The 25,127-nt window shown below is 31.3% G+C and overlaps 2 protein-coding genes across 9 annotated transcripts in view; one reads left to right on the forward strand and one right to left on the reverse strand.

Annotated features, from left to right (window-relative positions):
• The window catches only part of Kdsr (3-ketodihydrosphingosine reductase), a 67,464-nt gene that overhangs the window by 35,245 nt on the left and 7,092 nt on the right, over positions 1-25,127 (forward strand). For 2 of the 4 annotated variants that reach the window (XM_075377265.1, XM_075377253.1), the window contains 2 exons: positions 1,341-1,442; positions 4,109-4,211. In XM_075377265.1, coding sequence (XP_075233380.1) covers positions 1,341-1,442; positions 4,109-4,211 — 205 coding nt within the window. Of the gene's footprint in view, positions 1-1,340; positions 1,443-3,683; positions 3,866-4,108; positions 7,354-25,127 lie in introns of those variants that run through there. The other 2 variants (XR_012757971.1, XR_012757969.1) reach the window with 2 other exon arrangements.
• The window catches only part of LOC142331392 (erlin-1-like), a 58,289-nt gene continuing 48,633 nt past the window's right edge, over positions 15,472-25,127 (reverse strand). For all 5 annotated transcript variants that reach the window (XM_075377291.1, XM_075377284.1, XM_075377300.1 and 2 more), the window contains exon 8: positions 15,472-19,695. In XM_075377291.1, the coding sequence (XP_075233406.1) occupies positions 19,463-19,695 (233 nt within the window). In that variant the 3' untranslated portion in view covers positions 15,472-19,462. The remainder of the gene's footprint in view (positions 19,696-25,127) is intronic.

Consider the following 25,127-nt stretch of genomic DNA (forward strand, 5'->3'; position numbering starts at 1 on the left):
TGATAATTTCCTTGTGATACTAAACGTGTTAACAAAGTTATTGTACATCAAACATAAAAAACAGAGTTTTTACCCCAATTTATTGGATTTCACCCCAGATTTCTAAAAAACTACTGCAGATACAATTCTGTGACCTATTTTATTTGTATTTTCAGGTCAAAAACCTTAAGAAATCACAAATTCTGCCCCTTAATTAACATCCTAGAAATTTAAGTACAACCTCATTTCTCCGGAATAGTTGAAATCTGAGCAAAATCGTTCACTAGCCATAACTTGCAAACAAAGCATTTTAGTATGTATGAACTTTATGAACTTTTTTCATTATTTTCACAAGTAGAATAGGTTGTGAAAGTCCCAGTCCCAGGAGAACTTCATGATACACTCTATATATATATATATATATATATATATATATATATATATATATATATACATTTATTTTTTTTTTGTATAAAATGGTGTGGCAACCAATAAAATGTTGCTTAAAATGGACTGACCCTGAATTGGATAATTTCTTTTTCACTTAAATTTCACAATGATGATTGTCAAATTACAATCTTGGTAAATGTGAGAATTTGGTTATTCTCCATGTTTACCTACAGGTAGATAAAAGTAACTAGCCCTGAAGCCATGTAACCTAGCCCTCTGATTGGTTGACCATTTTTTTTTAATTAATTTTTTTTATACAATTACCCCTTACATTTGGCAAGTTTAATTTTTTTAAAAATACTTTTATTTTTTTTTGTGTAATGATGTGGGTTTTTACTGGTTAGAGTGTTTTTTATGAAGTCAAAGGTTTATGGAAGTGCAATCTTCATATTATATATTTTCTGTTTGTTCTACTGACAGTGCCGAAGTTTCTAATATAATAGCAACTTCATAAGTATATTTTATTTTAATTAATGAACTAAAATTAAATACTATCGGTATCTCAATGCTTTTTCAGGAATAATTTGTCTGTCATAATTTTAAATTATATGTTAACAGTTAAAAGAGAATAAAGTTTACCATAAGCAAACCCGCTAAAAATTCATTAGTATTATTTTTAGAAACTTTGTAATAGTTTATTACTTTTAATCTTATTTTAATTAATACAATGAAAATAAATGGTTGGATCCCATATAAAGATCTGTTTAGCAGTGAAATACAACACTTTTTTATAACAAAAAAACAATTATAGTTAGGTCATTTATGTAATTCTTTTTCATATAGTAATGCTATATCTGAATTATATCTTGTATGTGTTGTTATATACCTTATTATATGTTACATCTTTTCATGCTAAAAGATACAGTAATTAGGATTCTATTTTATTTGCTTAATATGTAGTATTTTTTCAGATGGGATCATTTTTTAGCACTGTTGGATTTGAAGGTAATATAATGAAGATATTGTGTTGTGGTATGAGTCCATTTACATCAGTGATTGAGCTTATTCTTCAGGTAATTTGCCACAGCCATATGTTTTGTTGTACATTTCCATTTTGATTATTGTCAATAATTTTTAGTTTAAAATAATGTTATCAGTTTTTATCACTAAAGCTTTACAGTAATCACACTACAATGCCTGTTTTTTTTATATTTTTCTGGTTCTAGTGTAATTTATTTACATTGTAGAAACAATTATGAAATTTTACACATCTGTGTTTAGTTGTAAAAAATAAAAAGTCTGTGACAAAATGTTCCTCACCAAAGCTGTTTATCATGAATTTCGCCCTGTAAAGCTGTGTGACTAGTGCAAAGTGTGTCACATAGATTCTCTATTTCTCATGACTAGTTAAATTGACATTGATTAATTTTTAGGAGTTGTGGTCATTAACCACAAAAAATTCCAAAAGTATACACTGAATTATACCCATCGTTCTAAATTTCAACAATCTATGGGAACCACTTCATTGAACATTGGCTTTAACCATCAACATATTTAATAATGATGATTATAATGATAAAGAAAGTATTTCCTGTGTCAAATGTCAAAAGTATTTAAAAAGTTATCTTGCATGCAATCAGGAGATGCTACCTCAAGAAAATATTACTTCAATTTTGGAGTTTTCAGAAATAAATTGACCCTTGAGAATTAACCTGTAGATTTATAATATACACCAATAATTTTCATGATGTCTTTCTCTGTCAACTGTTCAATTTCATTATTTGGCAAAAGGAATTTGTTGTAAATTTCATGGTATATCTAAAACTTGGGCATCTCTACTTGATCATGTTTATTGTACAAAATGATATTTATAAAAATACAACCAAATGAAATACTTTTAACAAGCAATATCTGTGTTTATGAACACATTATGTCAGCCACTGCATAAAATACAATGGTGAACTGTGATTTATGATTAAATTCATCACTTCCAGAACTGCTCAGTGCTTGAATAACAATATATTTTCTATTTATTGTTCTCAGGCAATGAAGAAAAATCCATAAGCCATTAAAATTACATTCAACTTTCATTCCTTTGAGGAAAAACGTATAGCCTGCTTTTACATCCAACAGGCAGCACTGTTTTTCAAAAAAAGCATGTTTTTACCTGTCACAGGTGTGATATCTTATGTATATAAAAACACACGCATATTCGAATGCAATGTTGTGTCAAAATTTCAAAGCAGTCTGTAAAGAACTTTCGGAGATTTAGATTTTGTAAATAAACATTTAAATTTTTATTTATATATGAGGGTTTTTTTCAAGGTCCAATCAGTCACGAAATTAAAACCACAGTGAAAATAAAAAATTTTTTATATGTAACAAGTACTAACATAGTTACGCTATTTCTCTACATAGTCGCACTCCAATTTAGACATTTGTCATACCGTGGTACCAACTTTCCAATACCCTCATCATAGAACGGAGCTGCCTGTGTTTTCAGCCATGTTTCTACGCTGGTTTGCAGCTCGTTGTCTGTGCCAAAATGCTGACCTTAAAATTTCAGGAAACGAATTACTCAATACAGAAATTGTGAACCGACAATTTTCTTGAATTGCCTCATCCACTTGCTCAACAAGATCATCGGTTGACACTGCCTGCATCATGAACTTCTGTACGTCCTGCTTTAAAGATCCTGCACCATTGTCGCACTCTGCTGTCGCTCATTGAAGTTTCACTGTACACATTACTTATTCGTTGATGAATTTCAGCTGCATTACACCCCTCAGTCTGACGAAATTGAATTACCGCAAGCACTTCACACTTGGCGGGAGATGCTATTGTTGTGACATGTTTATGTACTAGCTGTGTGTTCAGAACTAAACAAAGTGATGCGGCGTGATTGGAGGCCATACTAGAGACGTTGTGCAACACATATGCGCAAAGGTTCATCCGATTTTTGCACTGGTTTTTATTTTGCGACCGATTGGACCTTGAAAAAAAAATAACCCTCGTAGATTAGTAGAAGTATAACATCTGTTATAAGAGATCTCTCGTAATTATTACATTAAAAAAATACAGCAAGAAATCTGGATTTATATTCCAATAGAATTAGTAATTAATACTATTGATGCTGAATTGTGAGAGAAGGTTCTTCTACCTTCATGTCTTCCTTCAGTTGAAGAGAAAAAGTGGAATTTAATATGATCAACTCAAAAAAATTTTGCATGGAAAGGTATAACTAGGTGATTGTGATCAGAATAGGGTGAGGAGATGTGGTTTACTTTTTTACTTAATAAAATTTCTGCCATTAGGATTATTGTGTATCTACCAGCCAAAGACCCTGAATCAGTATGAAGAGGCAGCCCTTTACCAGAAAACCTAGGCTGTACTGACTTTAAGAAACCAGAAAAATCAGACCTGCACCTAGAGAATTGATACTGGTGAAGAAGGGACCAAATTAAAGAAAATTGTGAGAAGACAATCCACCCATCAGGTAAAGGGTAGTTTACAGTCACACTTCAGGATTAATGATTTTAGGAGGAATTGCTTATGGAATTAGTGAAAATGTCTGGTGTAATGGATTTATATGTAGTTTTTTTACTAGAAAATGTTATATTTTCTTTCTCATAATGTTAGATTAATAAATTAAAATGCTAATGATAATTTTTGCTAATGTTTAATATAATACTTTCTTTAAATAAAAATGTTTTCATTAATAAATGTTCTCTTTTTTCAGGTTACCTTAATGGGAATTTTAAGATTGATTGGTGTAGGTTATTTACTTTCTTTTGAAACTATAATAAGAAAATGCATGAAAAGCAGGAACCAAGCTAAAAAGAGTGAGTGACAAAATATAATAAATTACACCTCTGTCAACATTTTGTTCCTATTAAAAAATTTTTTAATTTCACTTTGGTGTGATGAATTTTTGGCTGCCCAGGTTAGAAGAAAATTAGATAAAATTTCAGTGTGGAAACCAAGTTGGTTGAAGAAGTGGTTGGCTGTATTGCAAAGCTACCTGTTGTGTTGTAATGTGCATGTTGAAGTTATAAACAGTGTTGCTTAGAACAAAATGACAAGCAGGATCATATTTTTCAGCAGTTATATTAGACAATCTTATAAATAAATTTAAACAATTTAAGATAAATTTGGTGAAACTTTTATAAAATTAAACTTACTCCATTTGTATTTATTTCACGCATGTTTCTTGCTATACTAAGACATCATTTGTCCCAAATATTTGTAGCTTTTTATTAAATAATTTTTATTGTTCCTTTTTTATGAAACACCTGTCTATGATGATTTAGAAGTTTAATTCCATTATTTAAGAAACATTAATTATGATTTGGTGGTCTAAACTTGTTAGTATATTAAAATTAAAGTAATTAGTGTTCTTGTAAGTTAATTGAGAAAGGCTTGCAATTCCATTCTCATATGCATACCGGAGATAACAGCACTGGTAGATTGTAATTATTCATTTACACCATATACTACTATACATCAGGAGTACATTATTTACATCCTCCAGCGGGTCAGGAGAGCCATCTGCCTGTAAAATTCTCCTATTGCTCCAGAGATAACAACACTGGATATGGTAGTAGGATTGTGACTATTCCTTTACATTATGTGCTCCTGTACATTAGGAGCACATGATTACATCCTGCTGTAGGTCAGGAGTGTCATCTGCCCATAAAAGTTTTATTAAATTTCTCCTACAAGCCCCCTCAGAAAAGTGAAGTAAAAAAAAAATTCTGTGTTACTTTTCCACCTTTTTAAAATTATAATATTAATTGATTTATAATTACTCATATATCATCTGTATTTTGCAAATATTAGTTTGAATAGTTTTCTGTACAATTTGCATGCTATTATTAATTGTATGTTTTTACATAAAGATGGCTTTGGCTTAAGATGTAATATATTAAAAAGTGTTTGAATGTAATTTGTGAATTTTAAAGTACTTATTCATGTTAGCGTAAATTAAAATATTCATAATTTCATGCCTGGTGACTCATCTGAAATGCACTGTTCTCATTTTTTTTTTTAATTTAGCTGCTTCTTTTTACTACTGGTTTTAATTTTCTTTTTTTAATATGTTAATAATTTTTATAGATTTAAAATTCAATGTTTTATTTATACATAAACTATCTATCAATAATACAGTTTCATTATGCATTTATAAGGTTATATACATGTATGAATATGTGCACATAATAAAATTTTGTACAAATAAATTGTATAATGTGTGTTGTGTAATTTTACAGATATAATTATTGTTAATTTTTCTATTTAATTTTATATTGGTTGGTATTATTGATTATATTATATTCTATGTAAAATAAACTTTACCCCATACATATTCTGTAATCACACCTATAAAAATAAATTATATTAAAGAATTTGAGTGGGCTAATAACCAAAAGTTGGTTACAATCACAAGGACCAAAAAGAAAACGAGAACAGTTAATCATAATCTCGTGGTTGATCAATCATTATTTGCATACTGGCCTCTACTGTCAGTGCAGAAAGTATTTTTTTACTTTTTCTTTGAAAATAAAGCTGTGTTGCATACTTTGACTTGATCACTTGTTACTAAACAAACCACCAGGTCAATCACGTTAAAATATTTATTTTAAAGTCCAAGCTGGTCTGGAACATTCTGCTGCCTAATCAATCACCTACAAAAATTCAAATGTTTATCTTTTAACTGTTTTTTAGTTGTTAATTAATCTGTAAAACTATATTATCTTTTGATTCTGATGTACAAACATGAGACAAGGTTTTTATCTACATCATATTTTAAATTGACAAATATGATAGTTCATAAAACATATTGCTTAACGTACATTTCTTAGGGATTTTTATTTAAGAATTCATTGCTTTAGTGAGGCAACTGAAAGAAGAGTGTTTCTGAATACATTCTTGTATTCAAAAATACAAGAAACTATCATTGATCATGGTAGCAGCTTTACCAAGTGTTGCTCATCGTAATAATGTTTACTCCATTCATGTTACTCAAAGCAAATACCAGAAATATACTCTACTTATTAGGAAATTCTTTAATCATTTCGTGTTTGTCATTATATCCAAGCTATAGCTGAAGTAAATAGTAAAAGGAACAGTTATTTTATATTTAAATTATTTATAACCAGAAATTAGAAAATTGTAAACAGAATTTAGTCATTTGTATAATATTACCGATTTGTATTACTACTATATTGTAGTGCATACAATTTTATAATGTAGGAACCAGATATGAGAAAAAGGAAAGAACTTGATTGCTAAGAAGTAACTTAGCTTTTCTCTCGTTTTCAGTCGCTTCACTAAAACAATGGATTCTTAACAAACAAAAATTTCTAACGTTTAGCTCTTAAGTTTTTATCAAATATTATATTCATGAGTTTAAAATAATGAAGGTAATGAAGCTTGTCTCAAGTTTATAACTTAAAAAAGGTTCAGGATACTGATCTGAAATTTTATAGATAATAAGGTGATAGAAAGGGCTAGATTTTATAAAATTTGAATATGAATGTTCTGGTGCTTTTGGAGTAACAAATTATCAAAATCAAAGTTCATTATAGAAAGCTCAAAAGATTATACTCTTTTGTTCTCAGCATGATAGTATATCTTAAAAAAAAATTGTAACAAATAAAAGTAATATCATCATCATACAGCAGTATAATTTAAAGATGAGGAAATTTATTTCAATATCTGAGGGACAGTTTTATTTTTATAAAACCTCAAGTTCAAGTGCATGTACTTTTTGAGTAATAGTTCAGCTACTCTTAGATTTAATTAACCAGCAAGAGTTTGGTATGTTTTCACTTATAATATCATTCAACTAAACTTCCTTGCTAAAATGCATGTAGAAGCTTGTCCAGGGTTGTAGTAAAAAAAAACCTGGCAAATTATAAATATAAGTTTATGTGCATACATTTACATATGTAAAGTAATAATGTAAAAATAAAGAAATTAAGGCAAGTGTATAGGTTTTTATTTAAATACAGAAACAGTGGATAAGAGAAAATAGAATACCATAAATAATAAAATTTTATGAAATTGACATATCACCAGCATTTTATGGCATAAGTAAGGTTGCTAAAACGATTCTTTTTTCTGTTACTTCTTGGGGTGGAACTGCTTTAATTATGAACACAGCCCCAAGGGAAAATTTCTTCTGCCATCTTTGTTCAGATATAATTGAGATAAGCATTCTTGACACCCGCACCAGTTCATTCTGTAGCATAGTTCTCATGATGCTACCAGGGATTGGCATGCCAAATTCTCTTATGCCGGTTTACTTGTACTGCAAGAGCCTATTGTATTCAAATACAGCGTGTTCTGCATTATCCTCTCTTTTGCAGTAATCACATTAGTGGAGGGTATAATGTCTGTGTACACAGGTGTTCTTTGCAACTGGTCAAAAACTGGGTCAGTTTTTACTCCACTTCACTGTGCCACCAGTGGAGCCATGTATGGGAGGTCTGAGATCAGTCTATGGGTGTCTTTGGTCATCTGATCCCATCTCTTCTGTCAACTACAAAGGAGTATGATGCCTTGCTTATCTCCTGGTACATTTTCTACTTCTGAACAAGGAGATCTTGGAACAAGGCGTACATTGCCTGGGCTCTCCCCTTCTAAAACCATTGAACTAACTAAATGGATCACTGCCAACAAGAGTATAAAGAGTGCTCAGAAAGCAGGGTACCACTCAGGAAAGATTGGGATAGTCTCTCCAGGAGCAATGGATTACATGCTTCATCAGCATGAAATTGTGACGAAAATAGTGACAAAATATAAGATTAGATTTGCCTTAAATTTTTTCATCATTTCATTTTCATTGGTAATAGATATAGCTTTCATCATGTCATTTTTATTAGTAAAAGAAAGGTTAAGTTACTTCCTTAGTAAATCATAATATTTGTAGAAGAGAAACAAATAAATATTAAACAATAAGACAACAATTACACAACAGGCAGCCAGAAGGTCTTCCCAAACCATTAGAAATTCATGTGTCAAAAGAGTGTAGTATCCTATCCTGTGCCTGGCTATGACAGTTTCCTCACTTCAACTGCTTTAGCCAGTAATTGCAGCATGGTGTTAGTAACAACATGTAACTTTTATGTGCATTACCTATTGCAGTTTTATCTTATTGCTCAATTAAAATTAATCATAGTTTGAATTCTCCATTGCACTGATACAAAACAGAAATATTCAGGATTTCCTTGTTAGGTGGCATAGCAATCAACGTACCCCTATTACTGCTGCGGTATTCTACAATTTCTTTATTTCTTGATATAAAAATTTATAAACTTTAACTAAATTAACAGTATTACTAATTGTTTGTTCTGATACCCCAATTTACCCTTTGGAGAAGAGATGATGTATAAATGCAATGCTTCATGAAATTGTAAATTTGACATTCCATTAATTTTTTCACTATACCCCATCTGCCCCAATCTTTCTTATGGCTGTAACATTCAAGACATATCAGGTAAAGGCAATAGGTAAAGGGTTACTTCTCCGATAGTAATGATAATCACCTGAACTGAAAAAAGTTGTCATAGGTCTGAATATCATATTAATATTAGCAAGGTTATCTGTGTGCATGACAAGCACATCATCTCAAGTAATGAGATGGAAGGTACTGTTTTCTCTTACAGAAATGGCTGGGCATAGGAATCTTGTTGTTAAGAATGGCCATGTCATTGTTCAGAGGAACGCATTTCATATTAGCTTGCTTACAACCACTGAGGTGTTACAGTAATTAACAAAATTGATTATGTAAATTACCATCCAAAAATGAAAAACTGGCTTATCAAATGATCAGTGTGACCAAATTTGGTTAAATTAAAAAAATGTTATTTTCAAAGACATGGAAATTTACTAGGAAGATTTTCTCAAAGTAATGTGTTGCTAAGAGCAGCACAGTAGAACATAAAGTTATGTTAATGGTGTCTTGAATAGTAGCAAACATCTTAGCAAGTAGGCAAATATATTTGTTTTTGTGTGTGCAAGTTCATTAAATTTAAATTTGTTATTTTGTAAATTACATATTGTATTAATTCAACTACACTTATTTTAATTCACAAATTATCATAAAATGACTATTCTGTCGACAGACTTAGGTCTGACGGATGATAATGTAAGTTTTAAATTGTAAATAAATTCTATATGAAACTTTTATCTACATTCTCTGAAATAAATAATGTTTTCCCATTTGTAGTCAAGAAATCATGCATTGGCACATTACAAATTTATTATTATGAAGTCCTTTTCTTTGAATGTAGTTTGTTTTATTTATTTAAATATTGACAAATTATTTGAAAAGACAGCTTTAGTTTTAACAAAACATCAGATTGCAGCAAGTTGCTGCCAGGGAGTGTTTATTTGTGAGGTATTGTCAACAAAATGAATTATAAACTCATTCATTTGATATCATTTAAAAAAAATTAGGTTCCAGAACTGAACTTCATGATTCTGAATGCAGACTTTTGCAAATGCAAAAATCAGACCTCAGGTTTGATTAAAAAACTCTCTGGAATTTTGCACTTACGAGTTCTGTTCAGAAAATAACCAAACTTTTTTTTTTTAATTTGTATTATTAATTTTATAAATTATTAGTCCTTGCCTTCAATGTTTATTTGCTTTAATGTCATCAATAGTTTCAAAAATGGCGTCGTTTCATCATTGATTGTAATTTTGGAAATGAAGAAATCACAAGGAGCCAAGTGTGGTGTGTAGAGAGGCTGAGGGAGGACAGTCATCTGATCTTTGGCACAAACTGATGAATTGACATAGCTGAGTATGCAGGAGCATTGTTGTGATAAGGAGCCATGAGTTGAGTTGCTACAACTCTGGTCTCTTTTTGCTGATATTTTCATGTAACTTGTAAAATGTCTTGATAGTACACACAGTTTAGTGTTTCACGTTGAGGAAAGAATTCAAAATGAACAATTCTATTAAAATTTAAAAAAAACAGAGAGCCTCACTTTGAAATTGGTTCGAGACTGATGTGCTTACTTCGGGCGTGGAGATCCTTTGCACATCCACTGTGATGATTGAATGTTTGTCTCAATGTCATAGCCGTAAACCCACCTTTCGTCTCCCATTATGATCTTTTGTATGATTGTTTCATTGTTATTGGCTCAATGTTCTTTTTGCTGTTCGGTCATCAAATGAGGAAAAAATTTTATGCATGTTCAATTTTTCAGTCAAAATGTTATGGCATGATGCAGTTGAGATGCTAACCTATTCTGCAAGTTCTCTGACAGTCTATTGGCAATTTGCATGCGCCAGATTGTTGATTTTTTGAACATGGTGGAAGTTATCAGTTAGAAGTCAAAGGCCTTCCTGACTTATAAATCGTGAAAACCATTTGTAACATTGCTACAACAGAGAGCATCATGTCCATAAGCTTGTTTTAAAAGTTGAAATGTGTGAACATTTTTCCCCAGTTTCAAGCAAAACTTTACGTTGCATTATTGCTCCTGAAAATCGCACATTACAAAAATATCGCTTCTAGCACTTAAACACGAAAACTAACAGATGTCAACAATTCAAGAACATGTGGTTAGAGAAGAGGTTATGCATAACACATTGCTGACAACCACACATCACTAATTGTCTCCATTGATGCATAATTAAAAATGTTCAGTTATTTTCTGAACAGACCTCATAATGTGAACAAAATGAGATGTGTTGTTATGTCAATTTTCTCTTTCTTCAATTGTATAACCATGTGCTGTACAATTTGCATAGTTATACCATGCAAATGCTGTACAGTTTGCATGGTCATACCATGTAAATTGTACAGCATTTGCCTCTAATTGTTTGTCTCCAAGATCTTTTCTTTCCAATTTTCCACTTAGAAAACTTTTTAAGTCATAACTAGTTTATGTACCCATCTTGATTTTGGTCGGCCTGTGAGCCTTTTTCAAATGGGTTAGCCGAGATCTTAGTTAGTCTTTCATTGTCAAGTCAGTGCAGATGTCCCTAACACTTTGTAATCGCTTCTGTTTGAAATTATTAATTTATCATTGCTTCTATGCCAAGATCTATTTTGTCTTCATTTCCATTCACATATTGAGTATCTTTTAATAGTCCCTAAATTTTTCTCAATATTTGGTTCTCAGTTATTTTTAGTGTTTTTGCATCCCATTTTCTAAATTTTCACGGTTAAGCTGTAGAGCAATACTGGCTGAACTATTGTCTTTGTGATAAGGCTCTGCTTTTGAACATTTCATGTAAAGCAAAACTTGTTCTATTTGCTGCCATAATTCTGGTTTTATTTTTGGGTTGCAGAACTCCTGTTTCATAAAGACAGATCCCAAATATTTTTAATTCTTTTACTGTTTTGAATGTTCCTACCATCGAAGTTAAGGGGCTCCTTATTTTGTTTATCACTGTTACTTGAAATTAAGAAATATTTTGTTTCCTTGCTGATCTTTAGCCCAACTTTCTGTGCATTCTTTACAAGGGACTCCACCATCTCCGTAAGCTCCTCTCTCCTTTTTTTTACCTCTGGGACCACTTAGGTATTACGTCAGATGATGGGATGAATGACAATTTTTTTAGCATGTGAAAATGCCATACCTAACCGGGATTCGAACCCAGGACCTCCTGATGAAAGGCCAAGATGCTACAACTTTCACCATGGAGGCCTTTCAGCTAACAGCACCAGATTATCTGCGTATGGATAACAATTCCCCCTGCACCCTCTTTTAGAATTTCCTGAAAACCTTCTCCAGTACCATGTTGAAGAGAATTGGTGAAATACCATCACCCTGCCTCAGTCCTGATATAATTAATAGTTCTTCAGTTCTCTATTTACTTTGGCCTTTGGTGGGTTAGTCAAGCATTCCTTCACGAATGACACTATCATCCTTCCTATTACCATTTCCTACATGATTTTTATCAAGCTCTCTGTGAACACTAATCATAGGCCTAACAGTGTACACTATAGTCTTTTGAAGAGAATATGTGCAACTCTATCAAATTCCCAACTTTCCACTACATGTCTCAGAGAAAATTATCTGATCATTAGTAAATGTTTGGTCTTTTTCTTCTTTCTTTTCCTGTTTAGCCTCCGGGAATTGCTGTTCAAGTATTACTTTAGAGGATGAATGAGGATGATATATATGAGTGTAAATGAAGTGTAGTCTTGTATAGTCTCAGTTCGATCATTCCTGAGATATGTGTTTAATTGAAATCCAACCACCAAAGAACACTGGTATCCTTGATCTAGTATTCAAATCTGCATAAAAGTAACTGCCTTTACTAGGACTTGAACGCTGGAACTCTTGACTTCCATATCAGCTGATTTGGGAAGAAGCGTTCACTACTAGACCAACCCGGTAGGTTAAATATGTTTGGTCTGAATCCACATAGATACTTCCTTATCTTCCCCTTCAGCTGTTCTTAGTAAATAAATTAGCACAGAGAGGTTCTTGTAAACAATATTTAAGAGAGCAATTCCTCAGTAATAATATGAGGGTACATCAAATATAAAGTGATTTTATTATTTTTTTAAATTTATTTATTGAAAAATAAAAGGCAAATGTAATTTATTTTTCTATATAGTTTACTGCTTTAGAAATACATTTTTCCCAGCGAGAAGGATGATTTTTTTTTTATAGCAGCATCGTAGAATGAAGCTGGTTGTGTCAGGAACCAATTGCACACGAATCACCTCTCCATGCCCTCGTCATCTTGAAATCATTGCTCTTTTAGAGCTCTTTAAGTGGCCCAAACAAATGAAATCACAGGGCAGTAGCTCTGGGTTGTAGGGCGGATGATCAAGTTGAGTCCAGTCCATTTCTTCTAGTTTTGAGACCGTTAGAACTGCAGAATGGGGCTGGCATTGTCGTGGAGGAGAATGGCCTCTCAAATCTGTTGGTGTCATCTTTTGCAGTGATATGCAACACTCACCTCATTGAACAGCTTGCAGGAGTAAGCAGCATTGAATTTGTGTTGCTCATGCAAAAAATTAATGAGCAAAATGCCTCGCCAGTCAAAAAAATGGTTGAAAGAATCTCACCAGCTGATAGTTTAGTCTTGGCTTTCACTGGAGTTGCCGTCCCTTTCCTCCGCAACTCTGTACTAGCTTGTTTCAAATGGGGAGTGTAGTGGTGGACCCACATTTCATCGCAGGTGACGATCCGACTCAAAAACGCATCACCTTCTTTCCAAACCTTACTGTAAGCCTCTGATAGACCTCCAAACGTCTCAACTTCTAATTTGCCGTCAAAAGACATGGGACAATGGAGGGTGCACCTGTTGTTCCAACATCATACTGATGATTTGGTTGGGAGTGTGGAATAGCCGGCTCTCCCCACTCCTAATGACCCCACCCAAACATACTAGAAGTGCAGGCCCAGTCCTACCAACCGTAGACACTCAGGAACAAAAATCCTGTTTATATTTGATTTACCCGTGTAACTGTTCTGTTATCATTATTTTTATTTATCAGGCAGATTACTGCTGTTTTCCATTCTCTAGGGGTATAATCTGTAATCTGTATTACATCAATCAGGATAATCTTCAAAGCTTTTTCGTCAACTGTTTCTTCTGTTATTAACATTTTGCCTCTTTCAACCATATTAGATGATGTACCACATCCTTTCACTGTGTTTAAATTGTTTAATTTAAAGATATTTTTTAGAACAAGCTGATTAGTTTTAATAGATGTACATCTTGGATCAAGAACCAAAATATAGTTCATACACTATCATTCCAAAATATAGTTCATACACTATCATTCATTTTAGTAATCCTGATCATTTACTATGAGAGCGTTTAATAGGATTTTATATGAGACTGAAATACCAGAGAAAAGAGCTACAGCAGATAGAATACTGAAAATTTATTTAAAACCAATTGAAATTATTTGTTGTGATGATATGAAACAGGCATTTAATTCAAAGTATTTTTAATTTTTATATATTTAAAAATTTGCATAGGTCTACCTTAAATGTGCATCTTTTAACCAGTATGTTTTTATAGCTCTTTAGTAATAAATATTTCCTTTGTAAAGAAAATGAAAACTGAATTAAAATGCAATCTGACTTTTACTCCATTTTGGAACTGGAGTATTAACATGCTACCACCATTTTTGAAGTGGACTCCGATTTCATAATTAAATTGGTATTTGAAAAAAAAAGTTGCAAGTGCTTCAGATGCTGCTTCATAAAACGCCGATTAAGATCTTAATGATTAAAATATTTAAATGGATGCAATTTTGAAATAAGAAACACCATATCAGTTTATATTTTATCATATAAACTGTTGCATTATACACAAATAACAAAATTTAATAGAATATTTCTTCTGTTTTTGAGATAATTTTTGTTCGAAAAAAGCATGATTGAATTCATGTCATATGAACTTTATTACTAATTTTGATGTTCTATATCATTTTTAAAGATATCATTTATTTGTTCTTAAATTCAATAGAATAATTACAAAAACATTTCTTGGTATTTTAAAAATTATTAACTAAATAATACAGAGAAAATAAGTCAAAAATAATAGAGAAAATAATTAAATTTGTTCGCAATACAATGGCCATTGTAAGTGGAATAAATAATTTCTTCACAGTTTTTTCCATTTGTTTTTTAATGATGATTACAGATTTAACAAAATTTATTTACTCCAAATGCAAAATAATGTTTTTGACAGTTATGTTTAATTTAAAAAAACTGTCTGTTAGTAATGGAAATCCACTTTACGACCTAAATGTTTTTAAATTCCAAGTCAAACTACACTTATTATTATTCCTTATGTACATTGCAATCTGTTCAACTAGTGATTAAAATATATTTTAATCACAATTAGAGAAAAGATAATATTTGCAATATAAAAAGGAGTACCAGCCAATGTGATTATTAAACCTCCTGAGAGAAAAAAAGTTATTGGGTGAAGTCCCTCCCTCCCCTCAGAAGGTCGTTAGATATTGCACATATTTTATCTTATTAACATTAATAATTCTACAAAAATTATACTGAAAGCAATCAATGCAACTAAAATGACCACTCATTTTAATTAATGTATTTGATTTGATGATTTTTCACTCAAATGACTTGTGAAGAAAAGAAATCATTCAAGTGTTCATATAACATTTATTATTTTATACAGTTACTTAAATCATAATATAAATTTTCCTTTTTACTATATTACAAATAAAATTGTACAACTTGATAAACAACAAAATAACTCTTAATCTCTATAAGCATTTTTTCAGTAAATGAAATAAATTTAAAAGAGAGGACTCAAACATTAAATCAGAAAGCATATAAGTTACATTTATGTAGTAATTTTAAAACATAAGGGACTTACAGTAGCGAATAAATTAATCCAAACAAAGGGAATTTTTGTTCTGTTGTAAGAGATTTTCATTCTGTGGCAGACTGCTTGCTGTTTGGCATTTCAGGTTATGTTGTTAGTTCACATACAAACAGAATTAGTGGTTTTTGTGCTTTTATAATTCATTGTCAATTAGTTTCTGGTGACCTTGTGAGTTTCTGTTATAAGTTTGTTATTTGTTTCTAGTTAACACAATGGATATAAACCCACAAATGCAGTAAAAAATTGTTGCTCTGTCCCAACACACACAAATGACTCAAAGACAGATTGCCAGTGAATGTAGTGTGGCGTTAGGTACTGTAAATGAAATCATGAAAAGGTTTAGGAAAACAGGTTCCGTCTCTCCAAAGAGAAATGGAAAATGTGGATGGAAAAAGAAAACCACACCTACACAGGATCGATTACTAATAAGAAAAAGCAAAATTAATTCACGATTGTCAGCTGTTGACCTTAATAGAGACTTGAGGGCCAGTTGGACTAATGTTTCTAATATGACAGTTTGTAGAAGACTGTTGGCAGTGGGAAGGATTACTCGGAAATCTAAAAAGAAGCAGTTACTGACACATAGATTATGAAGACAAAAAGACTGGGCAAAAGAACATAAAGAATGGACTACTGAGATGTGGAAAAAAGTTATTTTTTCAGATAAGACTCCTTTCTTTGTCCAAGGGGAGAAAGTAACCTACATTTGTAAGTCAACAGATGAGAAGACTACTACGCCAGCATACCTGCAACAAGATCCCAAACACCCAGCCAAAAAGATGTTTTACATATGAAGGGCCAGGAGCACTTATGCCTACAGATGGGATGATGAAATCAGACCAATACATTAACATATGCTGAAGAAAAATAGTCCCACTTATGCAGAAGAACTTAGAACTCATTTTCCAACAAGACCTTGCACGATGTCACAAGTCAAGGAAAGTAAAAGAGTTCTTCAAAAAGCAAAACAATTGAGTACTCTCATGGCCAGGGAACTCCTTCGACCTGAATCCCATTAAAAATTTATGGGCCATACTAAAAAGAAGACTTGCAAAAATTAATTGTAGCCCAAAAACTGACCTTATTAGTTCAGTGATACAGGTTTGGTTTCGAGATGAAGAAATCAAAATTCATAGTTCTACCTTAGTGAAATCAGTGCCAAAGAAGATTAATGAAATAATAAAAAACAACTATTAAATTTGAGTAAGTTTGACTATTAAACATTTCTTCTTTTAAAAATAAAATATTGTGTTAAGATGAATTTGTTTACCACTGTACATCCCTCTTCATGCTTAAATATGTGCATACAGTTAGATCTTTTTACTAACATGAAGAGATATAAAGCTGTATTCCTTTTCCTATTCTAGAAATGTAATTGCAGAAGTGATATTTTTTATTATTTCAGAAAAATATAATTAAAATATCTCTTCAGTGTTAAACTACAATATTTTTCAGTATCATTCACATTAACAAACAGTATTATTTAATTAAATAACATAAAACAACTTCAGTAAACATATGTACTTCACATCTTTCATAAAAAAGGTGTATGTAACACTTCCATAAAAAAAATAATAACTACAAAATAAATTAACTGCTTAAACAACAAAATTATAAATCTATGAATAGAATCTAAAAACTACTGTGTAAACAATAATTACTAATTAAAATTTGTATGAGATGAATATTTATTGAAGATATTAAAACGATTACTAATCAAAATTTCTTTCTTAATACTACTAAATACAAAAATAATGTTCATTATAAAGATTAAATACAACTGAATTTCATAACAATCGACAAAGAAAGACTGTTAACATGATGTCTCCATCTAAGAGTAACGAGCATAATAAAAAATTAAAAAAGAGACTCAACATATAAGTAGAACAACGAATATATAACAAAGAAGCCATAGATATTGTTTTAGCTTCAACAAAAGAGATGGAATAAAAATTGGTGCAAAGTGTGGATTAGAAATGAAAACAAGGATCTCTAATATCATTTCTTCTGACTGAATTTCAAATGTCATAAGCCATTTTTATACATCCAAGTATCATGAAAAACATTTCACAAGAATAAGATAGCAAGAGAAAAAATTCAGATATAGAATTGTTCTATTTGGGAACTGCATTTTAAAGGTGCGGAGATTATAGTTTGATACAGGTCTCAACTATTTACAATTAATTATTACTAATGTGTTTAATTGACAATTTTAATAACTACCTACAAACCCTATTATACAGTATGTCTTACAATAGTCTTACAATAGAGAATAGAGTTTATTTTTTCCACACTTTATTTCAATAAATATTTATTTATTTTTGGAAGAGAAATCCTCAGTGAAGTTTTAAAAGATAAGGTTCACAAGTGATCATTACAAAATTATGCATTTTAATAAAAAACAAAATCTACCTGAAAGTAATTTCTGAAAAAAGAAGATGCCCAGAATTGATCCATTTTTAATTAAACTTTTAATGATAATGTTACTGTTTGATTACAAAAAAAATATGTTGTTTGGTGTAAGATTCGCCAAAATGTCACTTTTATCAAAATTGAATTATATGTTTTAACCTAGATAGTAGTATACTTCCATATACAAGTTCAAGCAATGTCATTTGTAAAGTAATAAGCTAATATAACTACCAATGTTGACTTTGATAAATAAATCTAGTTTTGTTGTACGTTAGAACCACAATGTTGAGACCTATTCTGTTGCAAATCTCATGATTTATTTTTTAAGTTGACATCAGTTGTTTTTATATTTTCTTTCAATTAAAATATTATTTTATCCAAGAAGGAAGCAATACATAATTAATATTAATAAAGTCATCTGTTGTCAAAATCATTTGAAAGTATGTATATTAACTGAATTCTAGTAAAATTAAAATTAATTTTAGAAGGAAATTGTTGATTATAAACTAATAACTTTTGAAAGGAAACAAATGGATGTACTAAATATATATATATATATATTACATCCATAAATGAGACACATTTTAGATTGAAAAAATTAAATTATATAATTTTAAATCTAACATATAATATTTAAGTGCACTGAAAATAAACACACTGCATAAAATTATAAACGCTAAAAATAAAAGTTCAGCTGTTCAAGGTAAGATTAATGAACTACAGAAAGAGCTGGGTATATTATGATTTTAATCTAAAAACTTTAATAACAGAAAGCAAAAAAGATGTAAATGAAAGAAGCAAAGAATACTTCTCGACAAATAAAATTAATAATTTATTCATAACAAAATGTGGTAATAAATTTGAATTTCCTCTTCTCTATTACTTGCAGACAAAAATTTTTACCCAGCAGATAGTAATTCAACTTGACACTTGTTTATTGTAATTATATGCAGTAGTGTGGCATAGTGAAAATCACTAACAATACTAACCACAATAAGAAGTATCAAGATGAACAATAGTTCTGAAAGGAGTTATTCTCATGAGTAATACAGTAGTACAAATTAATTTAGTCTCCAAATATACTTTTTAATTTAAGTAAACTAATTATATTTTTTTCCAGTCTGAAAGAAATATTTAAATTACAAACATCCATAACCATAAAATTTACTTCAAATATCCTATAATGTTTCACTGGGAAACAGCTCCCTAATGAATATACAAAAATTGAAACATCATTCAACAAAAAATTTTTAAAAAAAGTTAAAAAAATATATAATTAAAAATAACTGTATACATTGTTATTTTTAATTTTATAAACTATATTTTATCAATTTCATGTTTTACTTTTATCTTTAACTGTACTGACAATATCAGAAAATCCAAGTGTATGAAACATTTTTGGTATATCTGAGCCAAAGAATACTTTAGTATTGTTAGCTATGGCTTCATACTTCTTTAATTCAAGAAACTGAGGAGTTAACAGCAGAGAATTAGCTTCAGCTTGTCTCTGAGTCTGATAAAAATCAGCATCAGATCTACTCTTCTGAGTTGCAACATGCATTGAATCTGAAACAAAAGTCATTTGATAAAAAAAATTTTGAGAAAATATTTCTTACGCTGTAACTTTTAAATCTATGTAAAATTCAAAATATTTTTTCCTTAATACCAGTACGTGATGATATTTTAGCAATACCAAATACAAACATGAATTACCTTCTACTGTTTGAAACTGTAGTTTTTTTTAAGAGTTTTATGTTGTGAACCACTTGATGAAAAATGTCTAATTATAAATTTTTTCTGCATTATTTTGCTACTTAAAATTAATACGAGTAGCTTTTCAAAATTATTCTCAAATTATACTTTAACAATACCTTTTTTCCCGGTATTGTAAATTTAACATCCTGTAACTTCATTAAAAAATTACTGTTAAGTATTGTGCAAGAAAAAGCTTTATCTAGTGTTTAAACACTTAACGTTTTTTAATGTTTCAATACGATGGTTTGTTTTTTACATTTAAGTTATAATCGCAACAATGGAAAAGGGGTTGTGAAGGAAAAAAAGATTTTTATTAAACTACTGGCATAGTCAGCCATTTGTTACAAAAGAATACAATCACTTCATATAAGTGTAGAACATAATACCTTTTTGAATCTAGTCATAGTTTACTTTTCGCCGAAATATTAACAATTTTCCAGACCCTAGTTTAAACACATTTCCTAATGATGTCTTCACTGCTACTTTAATGTGATATCTTCATATTTAATAGTCAACTCTACAGTTGCAAACCTGGATTTATATTATCAGCCATAATATTAATCTTCTATAAATAACATGCCTCTAACAAATGCAGGGCATATATAACTTAGGAGCTAAAAAGTAAAATAGTATTAAATGTAAGACTTCACTGAGCGTAGATGGGCACTGCCACAAGATGAGAAAGCAAGTTGAATTAAGTTAAGGAATGTAAAAGGTCTATTAATATTTTATTATTATGGCTATGGAATTCAAAGCATGAGAAAGTTGAGAAATACTATAAGATTGTATCATAATTCATTTTCATTAAAATGGCAGATACTATAATTAAGGAATTCCTGTGTGCAGTATATTTATATCTATGAACAAACAGGAGATGCCTTTTGATCCATAGATCATTTGTACTCCATCATGAATACATGAACTGTAATGAAATTATGATGAGATACAAATAGATATGATCAGTTTTTTAATGCATTACTTATATATATTATAAATTATACAAGAGAGTATCCAGAAAGTAAATTTTTGAAGAGCTATTAAAAAAAGATCAAGAACATAATTGTGTAAATGTTTTTATTGCTCTTTGAAATACAATCTTGCTCTATTTTTCTACATATTTCCTGCCATTGTTGAGACACTTATCATAGCAAGGCACAGAAGTTGTATTCCTTCCTCAGAAAATGAGATCACATGCAGAAGCCATGGATTAACAACTTGTTTGACCTTGCCATCATTGTGGAACTGTTGGCCAACAAAGAAGGGTCACTTGGTGTAAGGTCCAGGTTAAACAGGGGATGATCGAACTGTGAAGGTTGTGAAGAAACAATGCTTGTGGCAGCAGTAGCATGTGGGCAAGTGTTGTGAATCAATGCAACACCCTGGGTAACAAAACTACTTCTTTTGGATTATATGTTGCAATTTTTTCAACATTTTGTAGTAGACATCAATTATGTGCAGCCTCAAAGCAAAATTCAACAAGCAAACTTTTTTTTTCTGATAAAATTGTGCAAATGATCTTCTGAGGAGAAAAAATCAACTTGTATTTTGTCTTTCTGGGTCTTCCCTAGGGATGGATGAAGAAGTTATCGCCTTGTCCTCTGTACTCAATCAAAAATTTCAACATGCTGCCCGTTTAATTTTGTGATTTTCTATATGCTTCTTAGCCACCCAGTGTGCACACGATTTTGTATAGCAAAAAACATAAAATCTCTGGAAAATTCACAGAAAGATTCCATTCATCATCATGCATGTTATTGCATTCTTCATTAAGCACTCGTGCAATCATTCCATGAAATCACTCGTTGCATTTTCTACATAAACACTGCAAATCTGATTGTAGATAAAAACTGGTTTAATGTTCCTTGCATCCAAAAGTGGATCACAGATCAAATTTCACACACGGCAGGTTTTTCAATTTTCTTAAAATTATAAATATACACTAAGAAGTGTGTGTTTATAGTTAACAACTGAATAAGAATGGTGTCAATCCCTTCCTAATCTATCAGGTGATTTAGCATACATGAGTAGAACCCAATTATAGGCAATATTTAGAAAGGAATCTATTCATAATTTTAAATAATGAAATATAGAACTTATTTTAGAGGCGTTTTCAAAGATGCCAGAAATAAGAAAAATGAGACTAATTTAAAAAATACTGTGTTAAGTTTTTTATCTGAAAAACTGACTTAGGAAAAAGAATGTTGATGTTGGTGGCATATATATCTGTTTGGGAATTTTTTCTATAGATATTTAAAGTAGTTTTATTTTTTTTTTTTTTTTTTTTTTTTTTTGTCTTCAGTCATTTGACTGGTTTGATGCAGCTCTCCAAGATTCCCTATCTAGTGCTAGTCGTTTCATTTCAGTATACCCTCTACATCCTACATCCCCAACAATTTGTTTTACATACTCCAAACGTGGCCTGCCTACACAATTTTTCCCTTCTACCTGTCCTTCCAATATTAAAGCGACTATTCCAGGATGCCTTAGTATGTGGCCTATAAGTCTGTCTCTTCTTTTAACTATATTCTTCCAAATGCTTCTTTCTTCATCTATTTGCCGCAATACCTCTTCATTTGTCACTTTATCCACCCATCTGATTTTTAACATTCTCCTATAGCACCACATTTCAAAAGCTTCTAATCTTTTCTTCTCAGATACTCCGATTGTCCAAGTTTCACTTCCATATAAAGCGACACTCCAAACATACACTTTCAAAAATCTTTTCCTGAGATTTAAATTAATTTTTGATGTAAACAAATTATATTTCTTACTGAAGGCTCGTTTAGCTTGTGCTATTCGGCATTTTATATCGCTCCTGCTTCGTCCATCTTTAGTAATTTTACTTCCCAAATAACAAAATTCTTCTACCTCCATAATCTTTTCTCCTCCTATTTTCACATTCAGTGGTCCATCTTTGTTATTTCTACTACATTTCATTACTTTTGTTTTGTTCTTGTTTATTTTCATGCGATAGTTCTTGCGTAGGACTTCATCTATGCCGTTCATTGTTTCTTCTAAATCCTTTTTACTCTCGGCTAGAATTACTATATCATCAGCAAATCGTAGCATCTTTATCTTTTCACCTTGTACTGTTACTCCGAATATAAATTGTTCTTTAACATCATTAACTGCTAGTTCCATGTAAAGATTAAAAAGTAACGGAGATAGGGAACATCCTTGTCGGACTCCCTTTCTTATTAGGGCTTCTTTCTTATGTTCTTCAATTGTTATTGTTGCTGTTTGGTTCCTGTACATGTTAGCAATTGTTCTTCTATCTCTGTATTTGAACCCTAATTTTTTTAAAATGCTGAACATTTTATTCCAATCTACGTTATCGAAAGCCTTTTCTAGGTCTATAAACGCCAAGTATGTTGGTTTGTTTTTCTTTAATCTTCCTTCTACTATTAATCTGAGGCCTAAAATTGCTTCCCTTGTCCCTATACTTTTCCTGAAACCAAATTGGTCTTCTCCTAACACTTCTTCCACTCTCCTCTCAATTCTTCTGTATAGAATTCTAGTTAAGATTTTTGATGCATGACTAGTTAAACTAATTGTTCTGTATTCTTCACATTTATCTGCCCCTGCTTTCTTTGGTATCATAACTATAACACTTTTTTTGAAGTCTGACGGAAATTCCCCTTTTTCATAAATATTACACACCAGTTTGTATAATCTATCAATCGCTTCCTCACCTGCACTGCGCAGTAATTCTACAGGTATTCCGTCTATTCCAGGAGCCTTTCTGCCATTTAAATCTTTTAATGCTCTCTTAAATTCAGATCTCAGTATTGTTTCTCCCATTTCATCCTCCTCAACTTCCTCTTCTTCCTCTATAACACCATTTTCTAATTCATTTCCTCCGTATAACTCTTCAATATATTCCACCCATCTATCGACTTTACCTTTCGTATTATATATTGGTGTACCATCTTTGTTTAACACATTATTAGATTTTAATTTATGTACCCCAAAATTTTCCTTAACTTTCCTGTATGCTCCGTCAATTTTACCAATGTTCATTTCTCTTTCCACTTCTGAACACTTTTCTTTAATCCACTCTTCTTTCGCCAGTTTGCATTTCCTATTTATAGCATTTCTTAATTGCCGATAGTTCCTTTTACTTTCTTCATCATTAGCATTCTTATATTTTCTACGTTCATCCATCAGCTGCAATATATCGTCTGAAACCCAAGGTTTTCTACCAGTTCTCTTTATTCCGCCTAAGTTTGCTTCTGCTGATTTAAGAATTTCCTTTTTAACATTCTCCCATTCTTCTTCTACATTTTCTACCATATCTTTTTTACTCAGACCTCTTGCGATGTCCTCCTCAAAAATCTTCTTTACCTCCTCTTCCTCAAGCTTCTCTAAATTCCACCGATTCATCTGACAACTTTTCTTCAGGTTTTTAAACCCCAATCTACATTTCATTATCACCAAATTATGGTCGCTATCAATGTCTGCTCCAGGGTAAGTTTTGCAGTCAACGAGTTGATTTCTAAATCTTTGCTTAACCATGATATAATCTATCTGATACCTTCCAGTATCGCCTGGCTTTTTCCAAGTGTATATTCTTCTATTATGATTTTTAAATTGGGTGTTGGCAATTACTAAATTATACTTCGTGCAAAACTCTATAAGTCGGTCCCCTCTTTCATTCCTTTTGCCCAGCCCGTATTCACCCACTATATTTCCTTCCTTGCCTTTTCCAATGCTTGCATTCCAATCTCCAACTATTATTAAATTTTCATCTCCCTTTACGTGTTTAATTGCTTCATCAATCTCTTCGTATACACACTCTACCTCATCATCATCATGGGCGCTTGTAGGCATATAAACGTTAACAATCGTTGTCGGTTTAGGTTTTGATTTTATCCTTATTACAATGATTCTATCGCTATGCGTTTTGAAATACTCCACTCTCCTCCCTATCTTCTTGTTCATCACGAAACCTACTCCTGCCTGCCCATTATTTGACGCTGAGTTAATTACTCTAAAATCACCTGACCAAAAGTCGCCTTCCTCTTCCCACCGAACCTCACTAATTCCTACTATATCCACATTCACCCTATCCATTTCCCTTTTTACATTTTCTAGCCTACCAACCTTTTTTAAGCTTCTAACATTCCACGCTCCGACTCGTAGAATGTTATTTTTTAATTTTCTGGTGACCCCTTCCTTAGTAGTCCCCACCCGGAGATCCGAACGGGGGACTATTTTACCTCCGGAATATTTTACCAAGGAAG

The sequence above is a fragment of the Lycorma delicatula genome, chromosome 1, assembly GCF_047948215.1.
Source record: "Lycorma delicatula isolate Av1 chromosome 1, ASM4794821v1, whole genome shotgun sequence".
NCBI lineage: Eukaryota > Metazoa > Arthropoda > Insecta > Hemiptera > Fulgoridae > Lycorma > Lycorma delicatula.